Here is a 23,282-nt window from a genome sequence, read left to right as displayed (position 1 = left end):
GGAAGAACTTGAGATGCTTTGCAAGAGGTTATTGATGTTGAACCTTATTCCTATCGGTGGCAAAATTTTGTTCTTAACACATTTGATAGATCTATAGGAGTGGATCCATTCCTGGCTATGGTCGGTCTTCTGTTTGGAGTAGTGGTCTCTGTTCCACACTTAGTTTTGGCTTCAGCATTGCTGCCTGTGATACGGTGAAAGGAGCTTTCCCAGTGTTATTGGATGGGAAAGAGTTTAGCAAGTTGTGAAAGTCTGAAGTGCTGTGCAGTCCTTATCCTTGTGGCTGTAGTCCTTGAAGTCAGTGTGGGTGGACCCTCATTTCTACAGAGATCTATCATTATAGCAAGTACATAAATTTAGTCTTTTGGTTGAAGAATGAAATGGAAGTACGAATGCTTTGATGCTGTAAAGCATTAAAAAAAAGTAATGAAATTTTTTCACTTGTGATGAGTCTAGTTTTCAGAATTTTATGCTAGAGTGGTTTAAGCAAGTTTCAGAGTCATTTAGCATTGTTTGATTTGATATCTTTTTACTTATTTGACTTTTGCATTGTATGTTTAGGAAACACCTTGGCTGTAAACCGAAAGGAGATCTGGGCTTTCAAAAGAGTTTTCTTCTTGACCCCTCAGGTGATGGTGAATGACTTATCCAGAGGAGCTTGTCCTGCTACTGAAGTGGTGTGTGTAGTTATTGATGAAGCACACAAAGCACTGGGAAACCATGCCTATTGCCAGGTAGGTAGAGATTAAGCCTTCTTTAGAAGGAGTTTAGGAAAGCCCACTGGCCGCAAAGACACTTCTGCCATCCCAGTTGGTGTACTTTTGTGAAATATTATCTAATTTTAGAACAAGCTGTTTGCATATTATAGTAGGCATTAAATTACTGTGCTTTTTGTCTCCTGATCTGGACTGAGAGCTGTAGAAATAAAACAATTTTGATTTGTACAGGGGTTCCCACTATCTGACAGTGTATACTAAGCGTGACTGTTAAATAACCTAGACATTTCTGTATTGGATACTGTCCACAACCTTGTTCCTCTGTTTCCACAATGCCTGACCTCAAGATGCAGTATGTGACACACACAAAATAATGTTCAGGAGGAAAAGTGAGGTTTAAGGGAAGGCAGGAATTGAGCAATTTACTTAATGTAGGACAGAGTAACAGTTGTTTTAAGGAAAACATATGTAATGTATAAAGTATGTAAATGGAAAAAATATAGTTTTTCTATTAATGCATGTGTCTATGTATTGTTTCACTTTAATAAAGGTGTTTGAAAAAGATGCAGTATGTGAGCAGAAGGCAAACAGACTAACCTTGTTTACCTCTTTTAGATGTAGCTTGATGTTTTGATGGAGCTAAATAGTAGCTGGCACACATTTGCATGTTTTATATTAAAACTATTGTTCAGAATAACAGTTCAGTAACAGATGTTCTTCGTGTTTTACTGTTGCAGTCATTACATTTGGGTAATCTGCTGGCAGGTTGCCCTCAGTCGGCCTGAATTTCAAAGTCTTGGGTCCTACATTGGTTGCTGTCTCCTCTTCCATGACGTCAGGCCGTCAGGGGTATAAAACATGCAGTCGACGACATTTTCATTAGTCTTTCTTGCTGCGCTGTGCCCGAAGCAGAAGCATTTTGCAAGTGCCGGTCAGCCGACTACTGAAATATTCGAGTTTGAGTTTCAGAACCGAAGTCTTCACTAAAAGCTAAGTACCCCATTGGGGAAACGTTTTTCTTGCTTTTTACCCATGTCAGAAAAAGTTAATAATTGTATTATTTGTGGAAAGCAAATACCTCATAAGGATTTCCATTTATACTGTATTCCTTGCCTAGGCCCTGATCACAACGTGTCTGGCTGTTGGTTTTCTGCTAGATTTAACCAACGCACTATTAAGCGTCGGTATATTTTTGCATCAAAGTATTTTGGAAACAGATTTAACTACCCAGAAATGTCGTCAGATAGCAATCCGACTACCGAAGTACATAAAAACCGCAAAGAAAAAGACAGAGAAAGGCAGTCGAGATCCAAAACAGACGATGAAGCTTCTCCTAAGCCATTCACCGGTTTGCCGGTACTCAGTGAGGTGCTTTCACAGCCCCGATACCTTCGAGTCGCAGGCCTCTACCGACACCCATGTGGAGTCCGGCATGCTGCCAGATACTCAAGGTATTGGACCGACTGATGTATCTCCCTTGGATGGGTCCGGAGCCGCTGAGCAGGCACCGGCTTCTGAGGGTGTATTCAGACCTCAACATTTGTATATCAAACGGACGACAGCTGCAAAATCAAAGACAAAAGCAACTTCTAAAACTAAAAAAACGACGCATGAGCCACGTGCACAGGCCTCTATGCCTAAAAAATAAATGATCAAAATGGCTGAAGACCTTATTACCTTGATCAGGGGTACCCATCCCCCTCCTGGTAAGAGGCTTAGGCAAGACACTGATTATGAATCTTCAGATCAGGTTTCTATTTCTTCTGATTCCTCTTCTTATCTGGAATTATCTATACGTCCCTATGAGGATTCTGATGCTGAGGAGTCTATTCCATCTGCATCTCCTCGTGAGGATTATTCATTTGGAGAAACCTTGCATACTTTGAGGGAGCATTTTCACTGGGAGAGTCAAGACGACTTAGAATCAAAAAAGAGGCTCAGGGATTTCCTTCTCCGTCAGCACAGGTCTTTAGTCATTCCCCCCCTGTTTTAGACATTGTGGATGATATGTTTTCAGAGTTAAGCTTGACCCCTGACTCCTTACCTCCGGCTCCCAGTAAGCCTGACAGATATTACAGGGTCCCTGACTCACATACATTTTTATTTAGAAACCCTGCTGCTGATCCTGAAACTATTGCACAGGGTCCGAAGGGTGTTAAGGCCTCAATAGCAAAAAATCCTACCCCCTCTGACAGAGATTCAAGGGCACTGGACAGATGGGGAAAAAAGGTTTATACGTCTGCAACCTTCGCAATCCGGGCCTTAAACTGTCAAATTCATATGCTTAAGTACCAACAACATGTTATAGGATTGCTGAAATAGAAAATGATGTTGATTTCAGAATGTGCAGAAAATAAAGAATTGCAGGAATTATTGCATGCAGCTGAACAAGTTGGAAAGCATACTTTGCAATGTGATTTTGATTCCTTAGAGGCCTCCTGCAGGGCCGCAGTTACTGGATCAGTGATTAGGAGGCATGCCTGGTTAAAGGAACAAAATTTGCCTGATCGTGTTAAAGCTAAATTGCTAGATGCACCTTTGCAGCATGATTCTCTTTTTGGTATTAAGGCAGAAGAGGTTTTAAAGAAAATGGAAGACAAAGCGAAGTCTATGCAAACTGTTAAAGACTTCTTACAGGTGCAGCCACCAAAATTACAGTAGGCACTGGCCTACAAAAAATTGGTCCTTTCCTGTGTCAGACAGAGCTCAAAGGGGCAAATCCAGATGCCCTAAGGGTTCCAGATACCAGGCGCAAGATTCATACAGGTCAAAGCAATGGGGCGCTTCCACATCCAAATCTGGAGGAGATGAAGCACAAACCTACAGAAAGCAATCCCAATGACTTCCCTCTGCCTACACCAAGCACTTATCTATTGGCAGCACCCATAGGGAGAAAATTAGCACTTTTTGCTCAAAATTGGCAGTTAATAACCCAGGACAAGTGGGTACTAAACATCGTATCACAGGGATACAGATGTTATTTCCACACTCTGCCAACGGCAAATGGTTGGCCAGATCTGCCAAAAAATCAATGGGCAGAGGCACAGAAACAGGTTTCGTCCCTCATTGATATGGGTGCCATTCAGACAGTACCAGAACAGGAAAAAGAACAAGGTTTCTACTCAAGACTCTTCTTGGTACCCAGAAAGGACAAGGCCTGGCAGCCAATACTGGATTTATCAATTTTGAACACATACCTGGACAGTCCAAAATTCAAAATGCTGACTTTGCAGCAGCTTTTTCCCGTGTTGGGCAAGAATTCTTGGCTGGTGACTTTAGACCTAAAAGAGGCATACCTGCATGTCCCAATAAGACAATCGTGCAGAAGATACCTCAGATTGAAGGCTGGCTTAAAGCGTTACCAATTCTCTGCACTGCCCTTTGGCTTATCTACTGCACCCGGGGTCTTTACAAAATACCTGGCACCAGTAATTGCATTTTGCAGACAAAGAATTATAGGTTCATAGGTTCATACTAGGCTATCTGCCCTGGGGCATTTATAAGCCTAGGCCGATTGTGTTTGGCTTATGCCACCCCTTGATTTGAGTATACTGTGCCCTTTTTAAAGTTTAGTTTACTGTGCCTCTGTCTAATAGTGACACGGAAGTAATCCCCGGGACAAACCTACGATCCTCCATCCACTCATCAAGATTCTTCTTGAAGAGAGTCAGTGAGGTGCTCTGCCTAACATGAATTGGAATTCTATTCCAGAGCGAAGGGAGCCTCTGGCCTATTAATCTGTCCCTCCAGCATGTTCTATTTATTTCTGTGCTGAGGTTCAAGTCCCTCGAGCGCGTGGCTCTAAGGGATTTAGATTTACTGAGGTGGAGCATGTCCATTAATTCTGGGTTGGACATAGCTTTATATGTCAGGCATAGATTGCCTCGAAGTAGGCAGTATGCAACTGAGTAGAGCTGGAGTTTTTTTTAACTGAGCAGCATATGGCATCTGTTTGAGTCCCTTGATCCTCCTGGTGAAGTACTTTTGGGGTCTTTCTAATTGCTGCAGGTGTCTGGTAAGGTACATCCCAAAGGGGGCATTGTATTCTATGATGGGCCTGATGAGGGATGAATAAAGGGGCACGATTACCTCTCTTGATCTAGATGTGAATCCTTTGATGATGAGGTGGGCTATGTAGAAGGTCTTTCTAACCACTTTGGCAATGTAGTTGTCAAAGGAGAGATTGCTGTCAACTTGGGTCCCCAGATCCCTAATTACTTTCTCTGTTCTTAATGGGTTACCACCTATGTGGTAATTTGTGGGCACATTGTTTTTGCCAAAGGGTATGACTATACACCTTTTGGCATTTAGCTTTAGACCATGGCTCTGGCACCAGTTATCTGTCTCTGCGAGACCTTTTTGAAGGATGTTTGTGTCAGCTGGAGAGTCTATTATGGCACCCAGTTTGCAGTCATCTGCGAACTTGGTGAGCCATAGTCCTCCCACGGTGGCCTGTACCTCAGAAAAGTAAATACCGAGCAAGAGAGGTCCCAGGACAGAACCTTGTGGGACGCCACTTGTGACCGGTTTCGACATGGCTCCAGCAACTCTGACTCTGTGGGTTCTGTCTTTGAACCAGTTTGCGACCCATCTTGTGACATGGGGGTTTATATTTAGGCTGGATAGCTCATCTATGATGCCCGAGTGGGGTATTGTGTCAAATCCCTTTGCGAGGTCCAGATAGGCTGTGTGGACTACCTTCCCTTCATCTATGGCCTTGGTGACTGTGTCAAAGAAGTCGACCAGGTTCAAAAGGCAGGATCTGCCCTTGACAAAGCCAAATTGGGTAGGATCTAGTGTCTGTAGGTCCCCAATGTCTTTGTTTATGAGTTCCATGATGATCCTTTCCATAGCCTTATAGACTAGGCTAGTCAGGCTTATGGGGTGATAGTTTCCAGGGTCCGTAGAGGCGCCACCTTTGTGGAGTGGGACCACTGTTGCTGTACACCATTCTTTGGGCACATATCCTGTAGTGAGGCTGAGATTGTACAGCAGTTTTACTTGAGGGATTAGTTCTTCTTGGAGTTCATGTAGGACGCAACCCGGGACGCCATCTGGTCCCATGGAAGCAGTGTTTATTGCTTTGGAGAGGGCGGCCTTCACATGAGCATCAGAGATGTTTGGGAGGCTGCACTCTGCCGGGATAGATACTTGCTCTTTTGGGGGGGAGGGGGTGGAGAAGTTTGCACTGAACCTGTCTGCCAGGATATTGGCGTTGTCTGTTGGTTCAATGTATTTTTTTGTCGTTTAGAATCAACTCAGAACAAGTCTGGGAGTTGCATCCCAGGTTCCTAACATAACTAAAAAAAGCCTTATGATTGTCTTTTGTGTCCTGTGCAATTTTTCTCTCGAAGCTGGCCTTGGAGGATTGTATACAAATATATCTTTACTTGGACGACTGTCTCATTCAAGCAGAGAACAAGGACACACTTCTTTGGCACATGGTGTTTGTGAAAAGGGTTCTAGCATGCCTAGGGTACACAATAAACAAAAAGAAATCACAACTGGTACCCTCTCAAAAGATAACATTCCTGGGTGCAAGCTTGAATACAACTGACCAGATGGCTTACCTCACGCCAGGCAAGCAAAGGCAACTGACTACTTACTTCAAACTGATGGCATCAAAAACCCAGTCTTCTGCAAGACAAATTCTGCAGGCTTCATGGCATCCTGCATCCTATTGATTCCATATGCAAGACTGCATATGAGGAAACTTCAGTGGTACCTAAAAAGTTGATGGAGTCACCATTTTCATAGTCTGGAAATAATGATTCCTCTCATTCCCTGCCTGCAACAGGATTTATATGGTGGGCAAAGGCATGTCACCAAAACATGGGACGGCCATTCACTCTACCCCCTGCCAGCCAAACCATAACAACAGATGCATCAGATTATGCCTGGGGGGGCCCACATGGCAGGAAGATGCATTCAGGGCATATGTTCACCAAAACAAATGCATCTACATATCAACCAGAAAGAGATGCTAGCTGTTTTTTAAAATGCCCTAACAGCCTTGAAGGACTTACTTCATCCAGGACAACTACTGATAAAGACGGACAACACCACAGTCATGTGGTATATAAACAAGCAAGGAGGCACACACTCATACCCCCTTTGCAGATTAGCCATGGCACTGTGGGACACAGCTTTGACCTACCAAATACATCTTCAAGCTCAATTCCTGCCAGGAAAACAAAACACTCTGGCAGACGATTTAAGCAGAAACCTTATGGATCCTCACGAGTGGAAGCTAAATCCACAAGTCTTCAGCATGATAACAGAGAAATGGGTGAGGCCAGACATTGATCTATTTGCCTCCCCTCAAAATTATCAACTGAAAAGATTCTGCACAAGGACTTATCACAGACAAGCATTGAAAGTAGACGCCTATCTTTCAGTTGGAAAAACCTATCAGTTTACGCCTTTCCTCCTCTGCCTCTTCTCCCCAAGTTCCTCCTAAAAGTCAGACAAGAGAAACCAAAGATTATACTAATTGTCCCGGACTGGCCCCGCCAATACTGGTACCCAATCCTAAGGAACTTGTCTCCATACCCATCTTGGACCTTGCCTCAGAGACCACAACTACTGTCCCAGCAAAACAATCAGATCCTGCACGATCAACTACAGACTCTGAACCTGGCAGCATGGCTGATCATGTAGTCATACAAACAGCACCTCTCAGTAAAGCTGTGATGGATGTCATTTTGGAAGCCAGAAGGCCTAGTACTTGAAAATGTTATGTTGATAAACGGAAGAGATTCTGTGCCTAGAATCAAGGTCAAGGAACTGATACAGCAGAACCAAATATTCCTCAGATATTGCAATACTTAACTGAGATGCTTGACAAAGGCCTATCTTTCTCATAAATTAAAATCCATGCCTCTGCCATTTCGGCTCATTACAGTGCAGAGCCACCAATCTTTTCTCATCCTTTACTAAAGCAGTATCTTAGAGGAGCCAAAAATTTAAGGCCTCCTAGAAGATCACCATTGCCTGCATTTGACCTCAATTATGTGTTGGAAAAGCTCATCCTGCCTCCATTTGAACCAGCTGCTACCGCTGATAAAGTTCTTATCATGGAAAACAGCTCTGCTACTAGCAATTACTTAAGCAAGAAGAGTTTCAGAGCTACAGGCCCTCATGGCTCTAGAGCCTTTTATCATATTTTACCCAGACAGGGTATCTCTGAGGACAAATCCTACTTTTATGCCTAAGGTGGTTTCCAGTGTGGCTCTTAACCAAGCAATCCATCTGCCAACCTTTTATCCAAATCCGCAGAACAAGGGGGAGAGAATTCTGTGTTCTTTGGATGTACACAGCTAAGATTCTACTTAAGGAGGACTAAAGCTTGAAGAAAAACTGAGCAATTACTAGTGACATATGCTGCAGGATCCGAAGGCAAGGCTATTTCAAAGCAGTCAATTTCAAAGTGGATAAGCCACTGCATCCGTTTCTGCTTCTTACACCATGGTAAAAACTGTGCCCAAGGGTATTAAGTCTCATTCCACCAGAGCTGCAGCTATTTCAGTAGTCTTTCTAAGGGGAGTACCAACCAAAGACATTCTAGAGGCTGCTACTTGGAGTTCTGTTCACACCTTTACAAAGCATTATCATTTGCCTCTCTACTCGAAATGCAGGGCAGGCTTTGCCACTGCAGTTCTGCAAGGCCTTATAGCCGCTCCTAATGCTGTTTAGCTCCAGCCTCCCAACCATAGCTTTGGGATTTTACCCCAATGTAATGACTGCAACAGTGAAACACGAAGAACATAGTACAGTTGTGTACACTTGCCATAAATGTAGATGTTCAAGTGTATTCACTGTTGCAGTTAAGGTTACTCTCCTGCCATCCCCCTATCATTCTGGAGTTTATCTTTCCTTCTCTATCTTCTACAACCTATGTGGTGTATTTGCTTGTAGATGAAGGTAAAGTTGATACTGATGCATGTATATATTTATGCATATATTTTTGCTACCTTTTTGGGGGCACCTGACATCAGGGGCAAGAAAAACTAAAGGAAATGGCGTTGGCTGCTTGTTTTATACCTCTGACGACCTGACATCATGGATGAGGAGACGGCAACCGACGCAGGACGCAAGACTTTGGAATTCAGGCCAACTGAGGGCAACCTGCCAGCAGATTACCCAAATGTAATGACTGCAACAGTGAATACACTCAACATCTACATTTATGGCAAGTGTACACGACTGTACTTTCAGAGTAATGGCAAGTGTGGAAGAGAGGTGAAGAAGATAATGCAGGCAGGGTGGAGAAGTGTGTCAAGAGTGATTCGTGACAGACGAGTACCAGTAAGAGTGAAAGGGAAGGTCTACAAGTAGAGCAGTGAGACCATCTATGTTATATGGGTTGGAGACGGTGGCAATGATAAAAAGGTAGAAGTCAAAGCTGGATGTGGCAGAGTTAAAGATGTCAGGATTTGCACTGGGTTTGACGAGGGTAGACAGGATTAGGTACAAGTATATTAGAGGGTCAGCCTAGGTTGGACAGTTTGGAGACAAAGCCAGAAAGGCAAGATTGCGTTGGTGTGGACGTGCTGAGGAGGGATGTTGGTTATATTGGGAAAAGGATGCGAAGGATGAAGCTGCCAGTTAAGAGGAAAAGAGTAAGGCCTAAGATAAGGTTTATGGATGTGGTGAGAGAGGACATGCAGATGGTTGGTGTAACACAGCAAGATGCAGAGGACAGGAAGAAATGGAAACAGATGATCCACTGTGCCAACCCCTAATGGGAACAGCCGAAAGGAAAAGAAAATATTAAAGCTATTGTTTGGGTGAGGGGGCTTGAGGGGCCAGTGTAGTGATTTAATCCAGAGGTTGTGCAGTCTAGTCAATAATTCACCTTTATTCTTAAGTCCCCCACAGTGCATTTGTTTATGCATTCAGTTGAGTGAATTAATCTGTTTTAGACCTGTTTAGACCTGACCTGGATCAGATTTAGCTTGGTGAAGTGTAGTATGTCTTTAAGGTGTATTGATTCTCAAAGCAAATATTATAATATATGTAAGAATTTTGTACATGTCTTCTGGCATTTCTTTTATGGTTTACAGATTAGCGCTTTCCTTCAAGATATAATCCCTTTGTTTGACATTATATTTTGTTGTTACTGTTAACACGGTACTAGGCCCCTTTCCTTAGAAGCAAAGATTTATTTGCAGAATGTCCTCCACAGTGAGTAATGAACAATGTAATAGTCACAAATTTGTTAGTGTTCTTTTTAACATTTCTCACAAACCACAGCGAGGATTTTATTTTATTTTTTTCTTTGCACCTTTTTTTTTTTTTTTTTTTTTTTTTTACTTCCCTATAACTGACCATTACCTGCTCAGAGTGCCTCTTATTTGCCAGGTCTGCTGAGTCTACTTCCTCCCCTGGACCATTTCTAGCCATGCCTGAGGCTGATGAAGAGAGAGCAAGAGGCATCCTGGAGCAGAGTCTCACTGCAATTGAGTGAGTTTTTTCCTGTCGAGACCCAACCCTTCCCCTCTGAGCATGTTTGTAATGTCCCAGTGGTTGGAGTGCAGCAGGTGTTATTGTGTATTTTTCCTGTCTCTAAATGCAACACAGCTATCACCCTGCCTTTACTTGTAGATGGCACTCCAAGTCTGAACTAGGGATTATCTTTGTGGTGGGCTAAAGCATATACCCCTTCCTTTTTCATAGGTTCATAGGTAGGTACTAGGCTATTGGCCCTAGGGCCTATATAAGCCTAGCCAAACGGTACCCTGGCTTTTGCCACCCAAGAAAATTATTTTCCCTGTGCTCCTGTCAAGCAGAGCCACAGAAGTGATCCCTGGGGTGAATTTCCTATCTCCCATCCAATCATCAAGATTTTTCTTGAAGAGTGCTAATGAGGAGCTTTGTTTATATAGATAGGTAGTTTGTTCCAGAGTATGGGAAGTTTCTGAGACAGGAATCTATCCCTCCAACATGTTCTGTTTATTGTGGTGACGAGGTTTAGCTCCCTAGAGCGTGTAGCTCGGAGGGATTGGGATTTTTTTTTACGTGGAGCATGTCCAACAGCTCTGGGTTTGACATAGCTTTGTATGTTAGGCAGAGATCGCCTCTGAGTAGGCGATATGTGACAGAGTAAAGCTGAAGTTTTTTGAGACGGTCTGCGTAGGGCATCTGTTTGAGGCTGGTAATCCTCTTTGTGAGGTATTTCTTTGGCCTTTCCAGTTGTTATAGATGTCTTGTAAGGTACATACCAAAAGGAGCATTGTACTCTATAATGGGTCTAATGAGTGATGAGTAGAGGGAAACAATGACCTCTTTTTTTCTTGGAGGAGAAACCTTTTGTGATGATGTGTGCCATGTAGAAGGATTTCCTGACTACTGTGGCGATGTGATTATCAAAGGAGAGACTACTGTCCACCTGTGTCCCAAGGTCTCTTGTCACACTTTCGTTGTTAAGTAGAACTGCCTATGTGGTAGTTCATGTGTACAGAGTTTTTACTAAAAGGGATGACAATGCACTTTTTGGCATTGATCTTGAGGCCATGGCTTTGACACCAGGCATCTGTCTCAGGGAGACCCTTTTGCAGGATGTCCACATTGTTAGGAGATTTGATTATGGCTCCTAGTTTGCAGTCATCTGCGAACTTTGTTAGCCAAAGATCTTTTGTGTTAGCCTGTACTTCAGAGAAGTAGATACCAAACAGGAGAGGACCTAGGACTGAACCCTGTGATACTCCACTTATCACTGGTCTGAAGTTGGATTTAGTCTGCTACTTTCACAGTGTGGGTTCAGTCAGTGAGCCAGTTGGCAACCCATCTTGTAACATAGGAATTTATACCTAGTTTAGTGAGTTTGTCTATAATTCCAGAGTGGGGGATGGTGTCGAAAGCCTTGGCGAGATCTAGATAGGCTGTGTGTACCACCTTACCCTCAACTACAGCTTTGGTGACCGCTTCAAAGAAGTTTATCAGGTTTAGGAGACATGATCTGCCTTTTACAAACCTGAACTGGTTAGGGTCCAGAGTTTGGAGATTACCAATGTCATTGTTTATAAGTTCCGTGATGATACGCTCCATAGCCTTGCATACCAGGCTCATCAGGCTAATGGGGCGGTAGTTCCCGGGGTCTGTGGTGGCTCCCCCTTTGTGGAGTGGGATAACCGTTGCTGTGCGCCATTCAGTGGGCACAAAGCCTGAGGTGAGGCTATGATTGAACATGGTACTTAGGTGGGGTGCCAGTTCGTTCTGTAGTTCATGTAGAACGCAGCCTGGGATGTTGTCAGGTCCCGTGGATGCTGTGTTCTTGGCTTTGGAGAGTGTTTTTTTTACCTGTGCAGCCGTGATTACAGGTACTTTGCATTCTTCCGGTATAGAGATGGGCCCTTTAGGGGATGAGAGAAGGGTAAAGTTAGCATTGAACCTATCTGCCAGGATGTTGGCAATATCAGTTGGGTCTGTATATTTAGTGCCATTGTGCTGTAACTCAGAGCAGATCTGAGTGTTGCTATTGAGATATCTATAGAAAGCTTTGTGGCTGTCTTTAGAATCAGTGGCGATTTTGTTTTCATAACTAGCTTTGGAGGATTTTATGAGGGATCTCACCGTCTTACTGAGGCTGACCATGGGGTTCCTCAAATCATGGGAGTTTACTCTTTTTTGCAACAGTTTCTTTCTTCTGTTTTAGAGTTGGTTTATAGCAGGGGACCACCAGATTGGCTTCCTTTTTTTTGGAGGATAGCATCTTGGTTCTGTTAGGGATTGCACGATCCATGCACTCGTGTAAGTGCTTATAAAGGGCAATTGTATAGGATTCAGCAGTCATTTCTCTATTGTCCGTCAGCATGGGTGTCGTGAAGTTTGCCACTTCTATCTTAAGAAGTGTGAAGTTGGTTTTGGTGAAAATTTTTTACAGTGGTTTCCTAATGGGGGTTGGGATGTGGATGTTTAGAGTGATTTGCTTGAGGTCGGAACTGACCAACGAGGAATTGATCTCTGGTGTGGAACACCGGTTGCCCATGTTGGTAATGACCAAGTCTAGGATATTGCTGCCCCTGGTGGGGGTGTGGATAAGTTGATCCAAGGCACTAGAATTTATGAATTCCAGAAAACATTGAGCACAAGAGTTGGTACGTGAGTAGTTTTCCCAGTTAATGGTGGGGTAGTTGAAATCGCACATTATTAGTGTGTTAGGTTGTACCCTAATATTTTCCAGTGTATCAAGAAATGAGGAGTGGGAATCCTGGGTAATGGTGAGGGATCTGTAGCAAGCTACAATTTGCATTGCGGTCTTGCCCCAGAGTTAGTTGCACTTGGATAATCTCAGATGCATTATGCTGAGCAACTAGCCTGGAGGTGGGGATATCCTTAATGAATATGGACATGCCTCCACCTTTAGTGCTTCCGAGCAAGTTAGGTGACTGAAAGGTGTGGTATGAATTGTAGCCTGGTAATGCAGGGGTGCTCTCTGGAGCCTTGAACCAGGTCTCTATCACTGCACACATGTCGATGTTCTTCATTTTAAGGAGTGCCTCGAGTGAGTGCATTTTGAGGTTTAGACTTCTAGCATTGAGTAGCATTACCCTCAGATTTTGCTTGCTTGTACCTGTTACGGTGGTGAATTTGTCATTTAAATCTTGCCTAAAAAAGGCCAGTGTCCGGAATCCCAGGGGCGACAGGTGCAGGCCATCTCTGGCAAAGTATCGTGATTTGTCAATCATGTCATCCCGGGCAGACAGATACTGGATCCCCTTAGAATGACACCAGAAGCTTAGCCAATTGTTGAAGTAAATCATTTTGTCCTTGTACTGTGGTGTCATTCTGGGTGATGGCAGGATGCTACACAGGGCTAGGGTCATACCTGCCTGGGCTACAAGATCAGAGAGCTCCTCCATGTTTCTTTTCATGTAGTCCAGGGAGGTACGTCTCAGGTCATTCACACCAACATGGACAATGACAGAGTCATATTTGTACTTGCTGTGGAGTGACTGGAGTGCATGCATTATGTGGCGGATCCTGGCACCTGACAGGCAGCTGACAGTGACTTTCACCTTGTTTAGCTTGGTGAGTGTAACATCAGTGTGCCTGACTATAGAGTCACCTACGACTAGAGTGTTAGGTACGTTGTTATGCCTTATGGGCTGTGGTTGAGTGGCACACTGAGTTTGTGGGGTATGTGTCATTTGGGTTGTGTTGGGGGTGGAGGTTGCTTGCGTTTCTGCTTTGGAGGTCCCTGTTGCTTGGGTAGATTTTTTATTGAGTGCCTCCACGAATGTAGGTGTGTGTTTTGTGTTTCTATGTGTGTGTTTTGGTGGTGTAGGTTTTGAGGGACTATGTGATTAGTGTGGTGTGGTGCAAGTGTTTACCTTTTCCTCTTGACTGTCTAGTCCAGTCTTCGGTGAAGAGAGCGTTGCTTCCAGTTTGGTTATATAAGTGCATCTCTCACAGGTTGTAGTGTTGGGTGGTAGGAGGAGAGGGTTGTCTGTGTACATGAGGCAATTGCTGCATTTCCCCAAGATGCCCAGAGTCATCAGGTAGACATGAGAAAACACCTTTAGCTGACCCTTAGACATGCATGGATAGGTGCTTATTTATTAAGTACTAAAAACTGTTTTCCTCTAGAGAAGTGAGGAAAGTTGAGTGCTGTAGTAATTTGTAGCTTATTCAGTGCTTACAATGAGTTCTGAACAGGTGCAGAGCTCAAAGAAACAGATTTGAGTGCTGAAACTAGAAAGCTGGCTAGTTCTAAGAAACAAAATTAAGCTAGAAGGCTTCCCTCCAACACAGAAAGTCTTGGGGGCTCAGAAGCTTACAAACGGTCCTGGATACAGCAAATCTGTATCTGGACTAGACAACTTATAGGAAAGGCAGGAAACAAGCTTAGATTTTTTTTTTGTAAAGTGGAAAGGGGAAAGGATGAGCAGAAGCTAACTGGGTTTGGTCTTCTCAAATGTTCTCCCTGGAATAGGTGGAATGAGGTAATGACACTAGACTGGGGGGAGTGTCCCAGATCAAATTTCCAGCAGGAGTGGGCAACTGCAAAGCCACCAAGGATACCAAGAGGGAGGGAAACAAAAATCAGAACAAACAAACCCAACCAGATGTTTAACAATTGTAGAAAATTCTACTTAATACCTCACACACAGGGAGTAAAATAAAAGTGCTATAAATAACTCAGAAATAAGCAAAGAACAGGATACTTAATGTTATATATCTCGGATTCGTTAGCTCAGAGCCCTTCCTCCGACTAGTTCAGTGTGAAATTTGCATCCCAAAAGAATGGACAGGCTGATGTAAATCACTAAAGACCACCCCTCTCACCCGGCAGCTCCAATGCACAAATAGGTAATTGAACTCGGGTTATCTGTATCCCAGTCAGGGCTTTATTGCTGTGTGCATTGGAGTCTGTAACAGCATTTTAAAGTTGCCCCTTAAGGATCATGTGCATTTCGATGAAACTGAGTACATTATCTGAATTCAGTTTTCACGATTTCAGGACTTTCATTGGTGGATATTGTAATCCTATTTTCTAATAAAATAATTTTATGTGAAAATAGGACTACTGAAGAACAACACTGTCATGGCGAACATTGTAATCTCTTTCATGGAGCAGCTGTGATGGGGATTCCTTTGTGACATGCAGGTGGGGGAGGAAGGTTTCTTGTCTCAGCTTCTGCCCCCTGAGAACTTGAAATAATGTTAGAATTTAATGTTGCTGTCAATATTTAGCACTGGCATACCCAATTCCCGTTTAAGCAAACATGTCGTTTGCAAGGAGAAATTGCTATGTCTTATTTTTTTTTTCCCTCAATCCCAAAACCGTTTACTGGATGCCAAGAATAAAGTTGTAGAATGCCAGTGGAATACAACTAATACATAAAGGAAAACTCCACCCTCTCATACAGTTTAACTCAACTGTTGGGGTTCTTTTCTCCCTACAGTACGGTTCCAGCATTGTGTATGTACCAGAAACCTGCTTGTAGTTTTAAAAACTTTTATTTCCTTGCATTGTAGTCAAAGGAAGGGAAAGCCCACCTACTTTGTTTGTAAACTCAACTTCTCACATACTTTGCAGAGAAATTCGTCTCCACCTGCATGACATATCATAGACACAGTTAAATCTGTAGTTAACCCTGTGTCAGGTACTGTTGTCTATCTTAGATGAATAATTAATCCTGCTATGTCAGGAATACAGCAGCTGATGTAAAAAAAAGACAGAAAGCTGTGGAATTGTTTCCACTGTTTTTATTGCAGAGGGGAGGAGAACTTAACACTTCCCTTTCATAGCAAATCAAAGCAATTTGAAGCAATTAGATCAGTCAGGGGTTTAAAGGCAATTGTCACCTCTTCTGACAAATTTACATAAGCGGCAACACAGTATTGAAATTCTAAGCTTTAAATGTTATTTAAAATAGTTGTGTTAAAGGGACACTATCTCATAGCTAAAATTGCATTTCTGCTTTGGACCGAATCTGAAAACATTGCCACCCACCTAGCTAATCACCTCCCTGTTTGTGACATCAGTAATGACTTTCTAAGACCTTCTAAGAATCACACCCACCACATTGTTTTTTTGTTTTTTTTTTTTAACGTGTGCAAACCTGTATTCCAGTCCTGTTTTACTTCCCTCTGAGATAAACCACTCAGCACTTGTGTTCCCTGCTTTAGATAGTGCTCCGTACTTGTTTCTTCTTTTGCTTTTGAACAAAGACAAAAATAATGGGGGGAGGGTAAAGATCCAAAAATATGGGCACATTTTAAATACTACTTTTAGAACTCTTAGAAACTTAGAATGTTGCTAGAATAAAAAGATACGGTGTTACTATACGTTTTCTGAAGGATATGTTGTCTGAAACTCAAATGCTTGTCATTATTTAGTAAGTTCAATCTTTACTGATTTGCCTCAAAAAAAATTTACAAAACCACAAATTCTCAGAGGAACACACCAAAATGTGAGACAAAAATTTGGAGATTTGAGAGGCATGATATCTCATCTTGCAAAATACAATCTCAGTGTTTACGGTGACACTAGATGCACTGGACCTTCGTATAATGTTTTTCTTTATTTTTCATACATTTTATGTGTTTCTCCAGCCTCTGTCAGTAGTGTAGCTGGAGTGGTTTGACAGGGAAAAAGACAATGATCATGATTATTGTTTAAGGCAATACCGACTTTTAAAGCCGGTATTACATTTGCGGTTAAACCTGAGCGCTGCTGCACTCCGTGTGTGGTCAAAACTGTTAAATCTGCTTGTTACATTGTAGCAGGCAGTTTGCTACAGTTTAAGGTACAAAAAAAAGAAAAAATGTTTCTTTAATAAATAACAGCTGCATCCATTTCCTGATGCGATGCCTTTTTCACTCATTTTATGTTTTTCCTGCCTCTGTCAGTAGTGTAGCTGGAGTGGTTTGTCAGGGGAAAAAGACAATGATCATGACTATTGTTTAAGGCAATACCGGCTTTTAAAAGCCGGTATTACTTTTGCGGTTAAAAGTGGTGTTTTTAATATAGCAGATGTTAAGTATGGACTCTGAGCTGCTTTTTCAGTCACAAGTACAGTTTGTCTGCCATAAATGATACTAAGCATAGTCCAAACATTGCCCAGTTCTGACAGCTTATACCAGTAATTCGCAACACAAAAGAACCAACTAGGATTCAGTTTGATTCAGTGTTCTAGCAACTCTTGCAATACTTATAAAATGTTGTTTAATGCAGATTTCTTCTTGTTTCTAATCCAAAAGTGTTTGATTTAACGTTTGGCAGTGAGCAATTACTTTTAATAATGTTATTGAAATAGAAAATTCTACTTCCTGGCCATTCATATTTCCTGCTTTTTACTGAGATCAGTATATCAGCACGAACAGGTGCAGATCATAAAAATAGATGACTGCTTCATTTACTTGTTGTTTCAAGCAGATAAACAGTAAATATTAAAGAAATGTTAATTATACTATTCCATTCTATTGCTGAAATGTGTACACTTGGGATCGGTGCACTACTCCAGTTAAGAAACTTAAATACATTCTTTGAAATAAAAAAAAAAAGAAAGAAATTATTAATTTAATTCATGAGCAGTGGAACTCAGTATTTGGGCTGCATTTCAGTAGAAAATATTAATACCCTCTTCCATTTTCCCCATGAACCAGGAAGAAAATAATGATTGGATTTCCTTTCCCAGGTACAAAAAAATAAAAGAAAAGAAACCAAGGAGCAGATATATTTAGCTGAAAATGTAGACATATATTTTAGCACGTGATTACTGCTAAATGCTTGCAAAGTAAAAATTAAGAGGGTAGGGAAGAGGGCAGCTCTCTAAACCTCAGGACTATCATACCCACTTGCAATTAAACAGCAGTTGCGGCAGATATGATTAATGAGCATGCCAACATATCTGAGCAAAAGGAAAGTGCAGTGAAGGAAAACCCCAGTGCTGCTGGGCACAAAGCAATCCCAAGGGGAGCCTTAGTAGTAGTACTGCTTAGTTTTGCTGCATCAACAGTGCAAGAGAAAATGAGTCAAGAAAGAGAATGAGAACACATACTGCACGTACATTCTAGTCACCCAGCTTTGAAACAAAGTTTCACTTACTGCAGTACTCGGCTCAGAAACAAATATCACTATCAAAAGGCACAGCCATCATTTCTGACAAAGACAAAATGATCGATTTTAACAACTGGCTAAAATTTTGGTGTCATTCAAAGGGGATCCAGTGTCTGTCAGCCTGGGATGACATGCTCGGCAAGCCACGTTGCTTCGCTAGGGACGGCTTGCACCTGTTACCACTGGGCTTTCGGATTTTGGCAAAGGCTCTTGCCACCCCCATAGTGCCTTTTTTAGGCAAGGCTCAAAAGTCAAACCCACCCCCATAGACAGCACAAGGAACAAGAAACTAAGGGTAATGCTGCGAAACGCCAGAAGTCTTAACCTCAAGATGCACGCACTTGAAGCTCTCCTCAGTATGGAGAACATCGATATCTGTGCAGTAACAGAAACCTGGTTCAAGGCTCCAGAGAGCACCCCAGCACAACCAGGCTATACCTCGTATCATGCTTTTCGGCCCCAAAACCCGGACCGAACCACAAAAGGAGGGGGAGTTTCCATATTTATCAAGGATATCCACACCTCCAGGTTAGTGGCATTGCACGAAGTATCTGAGACCATCCATATGCAACTAACAGTGGGCAAGACTGCTTTTCAGTTTATAGCATCCTACAGACCACCCTCTCAAAGTCAGGAATCCCATTCGGCTTTCCTGAAAACATTGGAGAACATTAAGATCTCTCCGAACACCATTATATTGGGCGACTTCAACTACCCAAACATTGACTGGGAGCACTACTCAAGCCCCCCAGCACCTTAGCCCAAAGATTCCTGGAAATTATAAACTCAAATGCTATGGAACAACTAGTCACCACTCCTACAAGAAGGGACAGCATACTAGACCTGATCATTACCAACATGGGGACTCTATGCTCCACACCAGAAGTATATCCTTCATTGGTAAGATCAGACCATAAATTAATTTCACTGGATGTCCACATCCCAACCCCACCCCCAGCCCAGAAAACCACAGTGAAAAACTTCTCAAAAGCGAACTTTTCACTTCTCAAAACCGAAGTGGAATCCTTCAAGGCCCCAGGGCCAGTGGAAACTACAGCCCAAACTGCAGAATCCTATATAAATGCATTCTACGGACATCTCCAGGAATGCATGGATCATGCTATCCCAAACAAAACCAAGACCCAATCATCCAAAGGCAGGCGTCCAGTCTGGTGGACCCCTGCCATAAAGAAACTGTACAACAGAAGGAGGAAGCTACTACATGATGGAGCAAAATCCCTAATAGGGAAGGCATCTCTGATCAGTACTAGCAAAAAATTACGATCCCTCATAAAATCCTCCAAGGCCAGCTTCGAGAGAAAAATTGCACAGGACACCAAAGACAATCATAAGGCTTTTTTCAGTTATGTTAGAAACCTGGGATGCAACTCCCAGACTTGTTCTGAGTTGATTCTAAACGACAAAAAATACACTGAACCCACAGACATCGCCAATATCCTGGCAGACAGGTTCAGTGCAAACAAAAAGAGCAAGTATCTATCCCGGCAGAGGGCTGCCTCCCAAACATCTCAGATGCTCAGGTGAAGGCTGCCCTCTCCAAAGCAAAAAACACTGCTTCCATGGGACCAGATGGCGTCCCAGGTTGCGTCCTACAAGAGGAACTAATCCCTCAAATAAAACAGCTATACAATCTCAGCCTCACTACAGGATATGTGCCAACAGAATGGCGTACAGCAACAGTGGTCCCACTCCACAAAGGTGGAGCCTCTACAGACCCTGGAAATTATCGCCCCATAAGCCTGACTAGCTTGGTCTGCAAGGCTATGGAGAGGATCATCATGGAGCTCATAAACAAAGACATTGGGGACGTACAGACACTAGATCCTTCCCAGTTCGGCTTTGTCAAGGGCAGATCCTGCCTTTTGAACCTGGTTGACTTCTTTGAAACAGTCACCAAAGCCATAGATGAAGGGAAGGTAATCCACACAGCCTATCTGGACCTTGCAAAGGCATTTGACACAATACCCCACTCGGGCATCATAGATAAGCTATCCAGCTTAAATATAAACCCCTATGTCACAAGATGGGTCGCAAACTGGCTCAAAGACAGAACCCACAGAGTGAGAGTTGCTGGAGCCATGTCAGACTCGAAACCGGTCACAAGTGGCGCCCCATAGGGTTCTGTCCTGGGACCACTCTTGTTCGGTATATACTTTTCCGAAGTACAGGCAAACGTGGGAGGACTATGGCTTACCAAGTTCGCAGACGACTGCAAACTGGGTGCCATAATCAACTCTCCAGCTGACACAAACATCCTCCAAAAGGTCTCACAGAGACAGATAACTGGTGCCAGCCACGGTTTAAAGCTAAATGCCAAAAAATGTATAGTCATACCCTTTGGCAAAAACAATGTGCCCACAAATTAGCACATAGGCGGAAACCCATTAAGTACAGAGAAAGTTATTAGGGACCTGGGGACCCAAGTTGATAGCAATCTCTCCTTTGAAAACCACATTGCCAAAGTGGTTAGAAAGACCTTCTACATAGCCCACCTCATCACGAAGGGTTTCACATCTAGATCAAGAGAGGTAATTGTGCCCCTTTATTCATCCCTCATCAGGCCCATCATAGAATACAATGCCCCTTTTGGGATGTACCTTACCCGACACCTGCAGCAATTAGAAAGACCCCAAAAGTATTTCACCAAGAGGATCAAGGGTTTCAAACAGATGCCATATGCTGCTCGGTTAAAAAAAACTCCAGCTCTACTCAGTTGCATACTGCCTAGTTCGAGGCGATCTATGCCTGACATACAAAGCTATGTCAAATCCAGAATTAATGGACATGCTCCACCTCAGTAAATCTAAATCCCTTAGAGCCACACGCTCGAGGGACTTGAACCTCAGCACAGAAATAAATAGAACTTGCTGGAGGGACAGGTTCATAACCCAGAGGCTCCATTCGCTCTGGAATAGAATTCCAGTTCATGTGAGGCAGAGCACCTCACTGAATCTCTTCAAGAAGAATCTCGATACGTGGATGGGGGATCGTAGGTTTGTCCCAGGGATTACTCCCGTGTCACTATTAGACAGAGGCACAGTAAACTAAACCTTAAAAAGGGCACAGTATACTCAAATCAGGGGGTGGCGTAAGCCATACAGAATCGGGCTAGGCTTATAATTGCCCCAGGGCAGATAGCCTAGTATGAACCTATGAACCTATAGCTACCAATGTAAAAATACTTTTGGCTTTTCCCAGTTAGGGGTCGCCACAGCAGAACTTCAGTCCACTCATGATTGGCAGTGGATTTTTATGATGCCAAGTTGCCAGCCCGACGGCCAACCTTCAACGAAGGCATGCCCATTCATGCTTGCACCTACCTGCATGCTTTCAACTTTTACCTTGAAATTATGGACAAAGAATAAATAATTAGGGAAAACATTTATTTATCTATTTATTTATTGCTGCGTGAACTGTAAAGACATGCAGGTCGGTGCGTGTGGGTGTGCCTTCGATGAAGGCTGGGCATCGAGCTGGCAACTCAGCTCCCTAATAACCACTGCCAATCATTAGCAGACCGCTGATCCACTGTGGTGACCCCTAACTGAAAATAGCCGAAAGATGTTTGACATTTGTTAACCGGGTTGGTCCAGCTGGGCTTGTGACCCGTTTTCAGTGGAGACCTGAGGAGAAAAGCTCCATGCAAGCAGTTTACAGAAATTAGAACATTTGAGTCTAAGGAATTACAAAAAATATGATAAACAGATAGTAAAGACACAAGTAAATTGCATACACAAAGGTATATACACATCATGTTTTTCAGAGAAATATATTACAAATTTACATAAGAATTTTGACCGTCCATACATTCATTAGGTTTAGAACGTATCCATGTAATAGAGTACTTAGATAAAAGGGGAGGGATTGTTTAGGTGTGTATGTGGGGTATGGGGAGTTTAGGTTGGGTCTTGACAAGGGCGAGTTTTGGAGTTAGATGAAGTTTGAGTTCATTTTTAAAGTGTGAAGGGTGGGTGATGGAATGTATGTCTAGGAGAAGTATGTTCCAAGCCTGGGCCACAGAGTGTTGTATAGAAGTTTGCCTACTGTTTTTTTGGGCTGGTAGATGTCTAGCAGTTTCTGATTAGAGGTAATTAGAGCCCGAGTTGGAGTATAAATAGAGACAAAGGAAGAGAGAGCAGGACAGGATGAAGGTTTGTAAAGAATGCTATGTAACATTTGAAATTGTGATAGCAGTAGTTGTTGGGGGAGTTCAAGCCACTGGAGGGAGTTTAGGGCAAGGCAGTGATGTGCATTGTATGGAGAGTTTGTGATAAATCTAGCTATGTTATGGTAAGTTTATTGACGTTTATTCAAGGTTGTGGTCTGAATGTTGGTAAGAAGTGGGGCAGCATATAGAAGGGAGGGGAGGAAGAGTGCCTGTACAAGGGAGAGTCTGGCATTAGGGGTTAGAAATGTTTTGTTGTGATACATTAAACCTAGTTTCTGGTGTGTCTTTTTTATACATTGGAGTATGTGCTGGTTGAATTTGAGTTCATCATCAATGATAACGCCAAGTAGTTTTCTGTGGGTTTCGGGTTGGATTATTGTATTGTTACAGGAAGTAATAGCAAAGGTGGATTTGTGGTGAGTGAGAGAATGAGGGATAAAGAGTAAGAGTTTGGTCTTCTTAGGGTTAAGGAGAAGTAGATTATCAGACAACCACTGTTGAGTGGATAGAAAGGCATGTTGGGTTAGGGTATGAAGTTCAGAGATATTATTAGAGATGGAGATGAGAGCTGAGTCATCTGCGTATTGGATGAGGGGGGATTGTTTACAAGATGTATAGAGGTTGTTGGTAAAGACATTAAACAGCAGGAGACCCAAGATGGAACCTTGTGGTACTCCAGTTGGGACAGATATAAATGGAGAAAAGGATGACTGCCATTTAACAGATTGCTGCCTGCCGGATAGGTAACTGGAGAACCAGGCAAGGGAGGTGGAGATTAGCAAGTTTGGATAGGGGCCCAAAATTAAAA

At 42.9% G+C, this 23,282-nt stretch overlaps 1 protein-coding gene across 2 annotated transcripts in view; it reads left to right on the top strand.

Annotated features, from left to right (window-relative positions):
- FANCM (FA complementation group M) overlaps positions 1-23,282 on the top strand; it is a 2,552,324-nt gene that overhangs the window by 92,275 nt on the left and 2,436,767 nt on the right. For both annotated transcript variants that reach the window (XM_044074265.1, XM_044074264.1), the window contains exon 2: positions 562-734. In XM_044074265.1, the coding sequence (XP_043930200.1) occupies positions 562-734 (173 nt within the window). The remainder of the gene's footprint in view (positions 1-561; positions 735-23,282) is intronic.

Source organism: Protopterus annectens, chromosome 6.part0 (genome assembly GCF_019279795.1).
Source record: "Protopterus annectens isolate FY-2018-M chromosome 6.part0, PAN1.0, whole genome shotgun sequence".
Classification (NCBI taxonomy): Eukaryota; Metazoa; Chordata; order Ceratodontiformes; family Protopteridae; genus Protopterus; species Protopterus annectens.
This window is presented reverse-complemented; position numbering and strand designations above follow the sequence as displayed.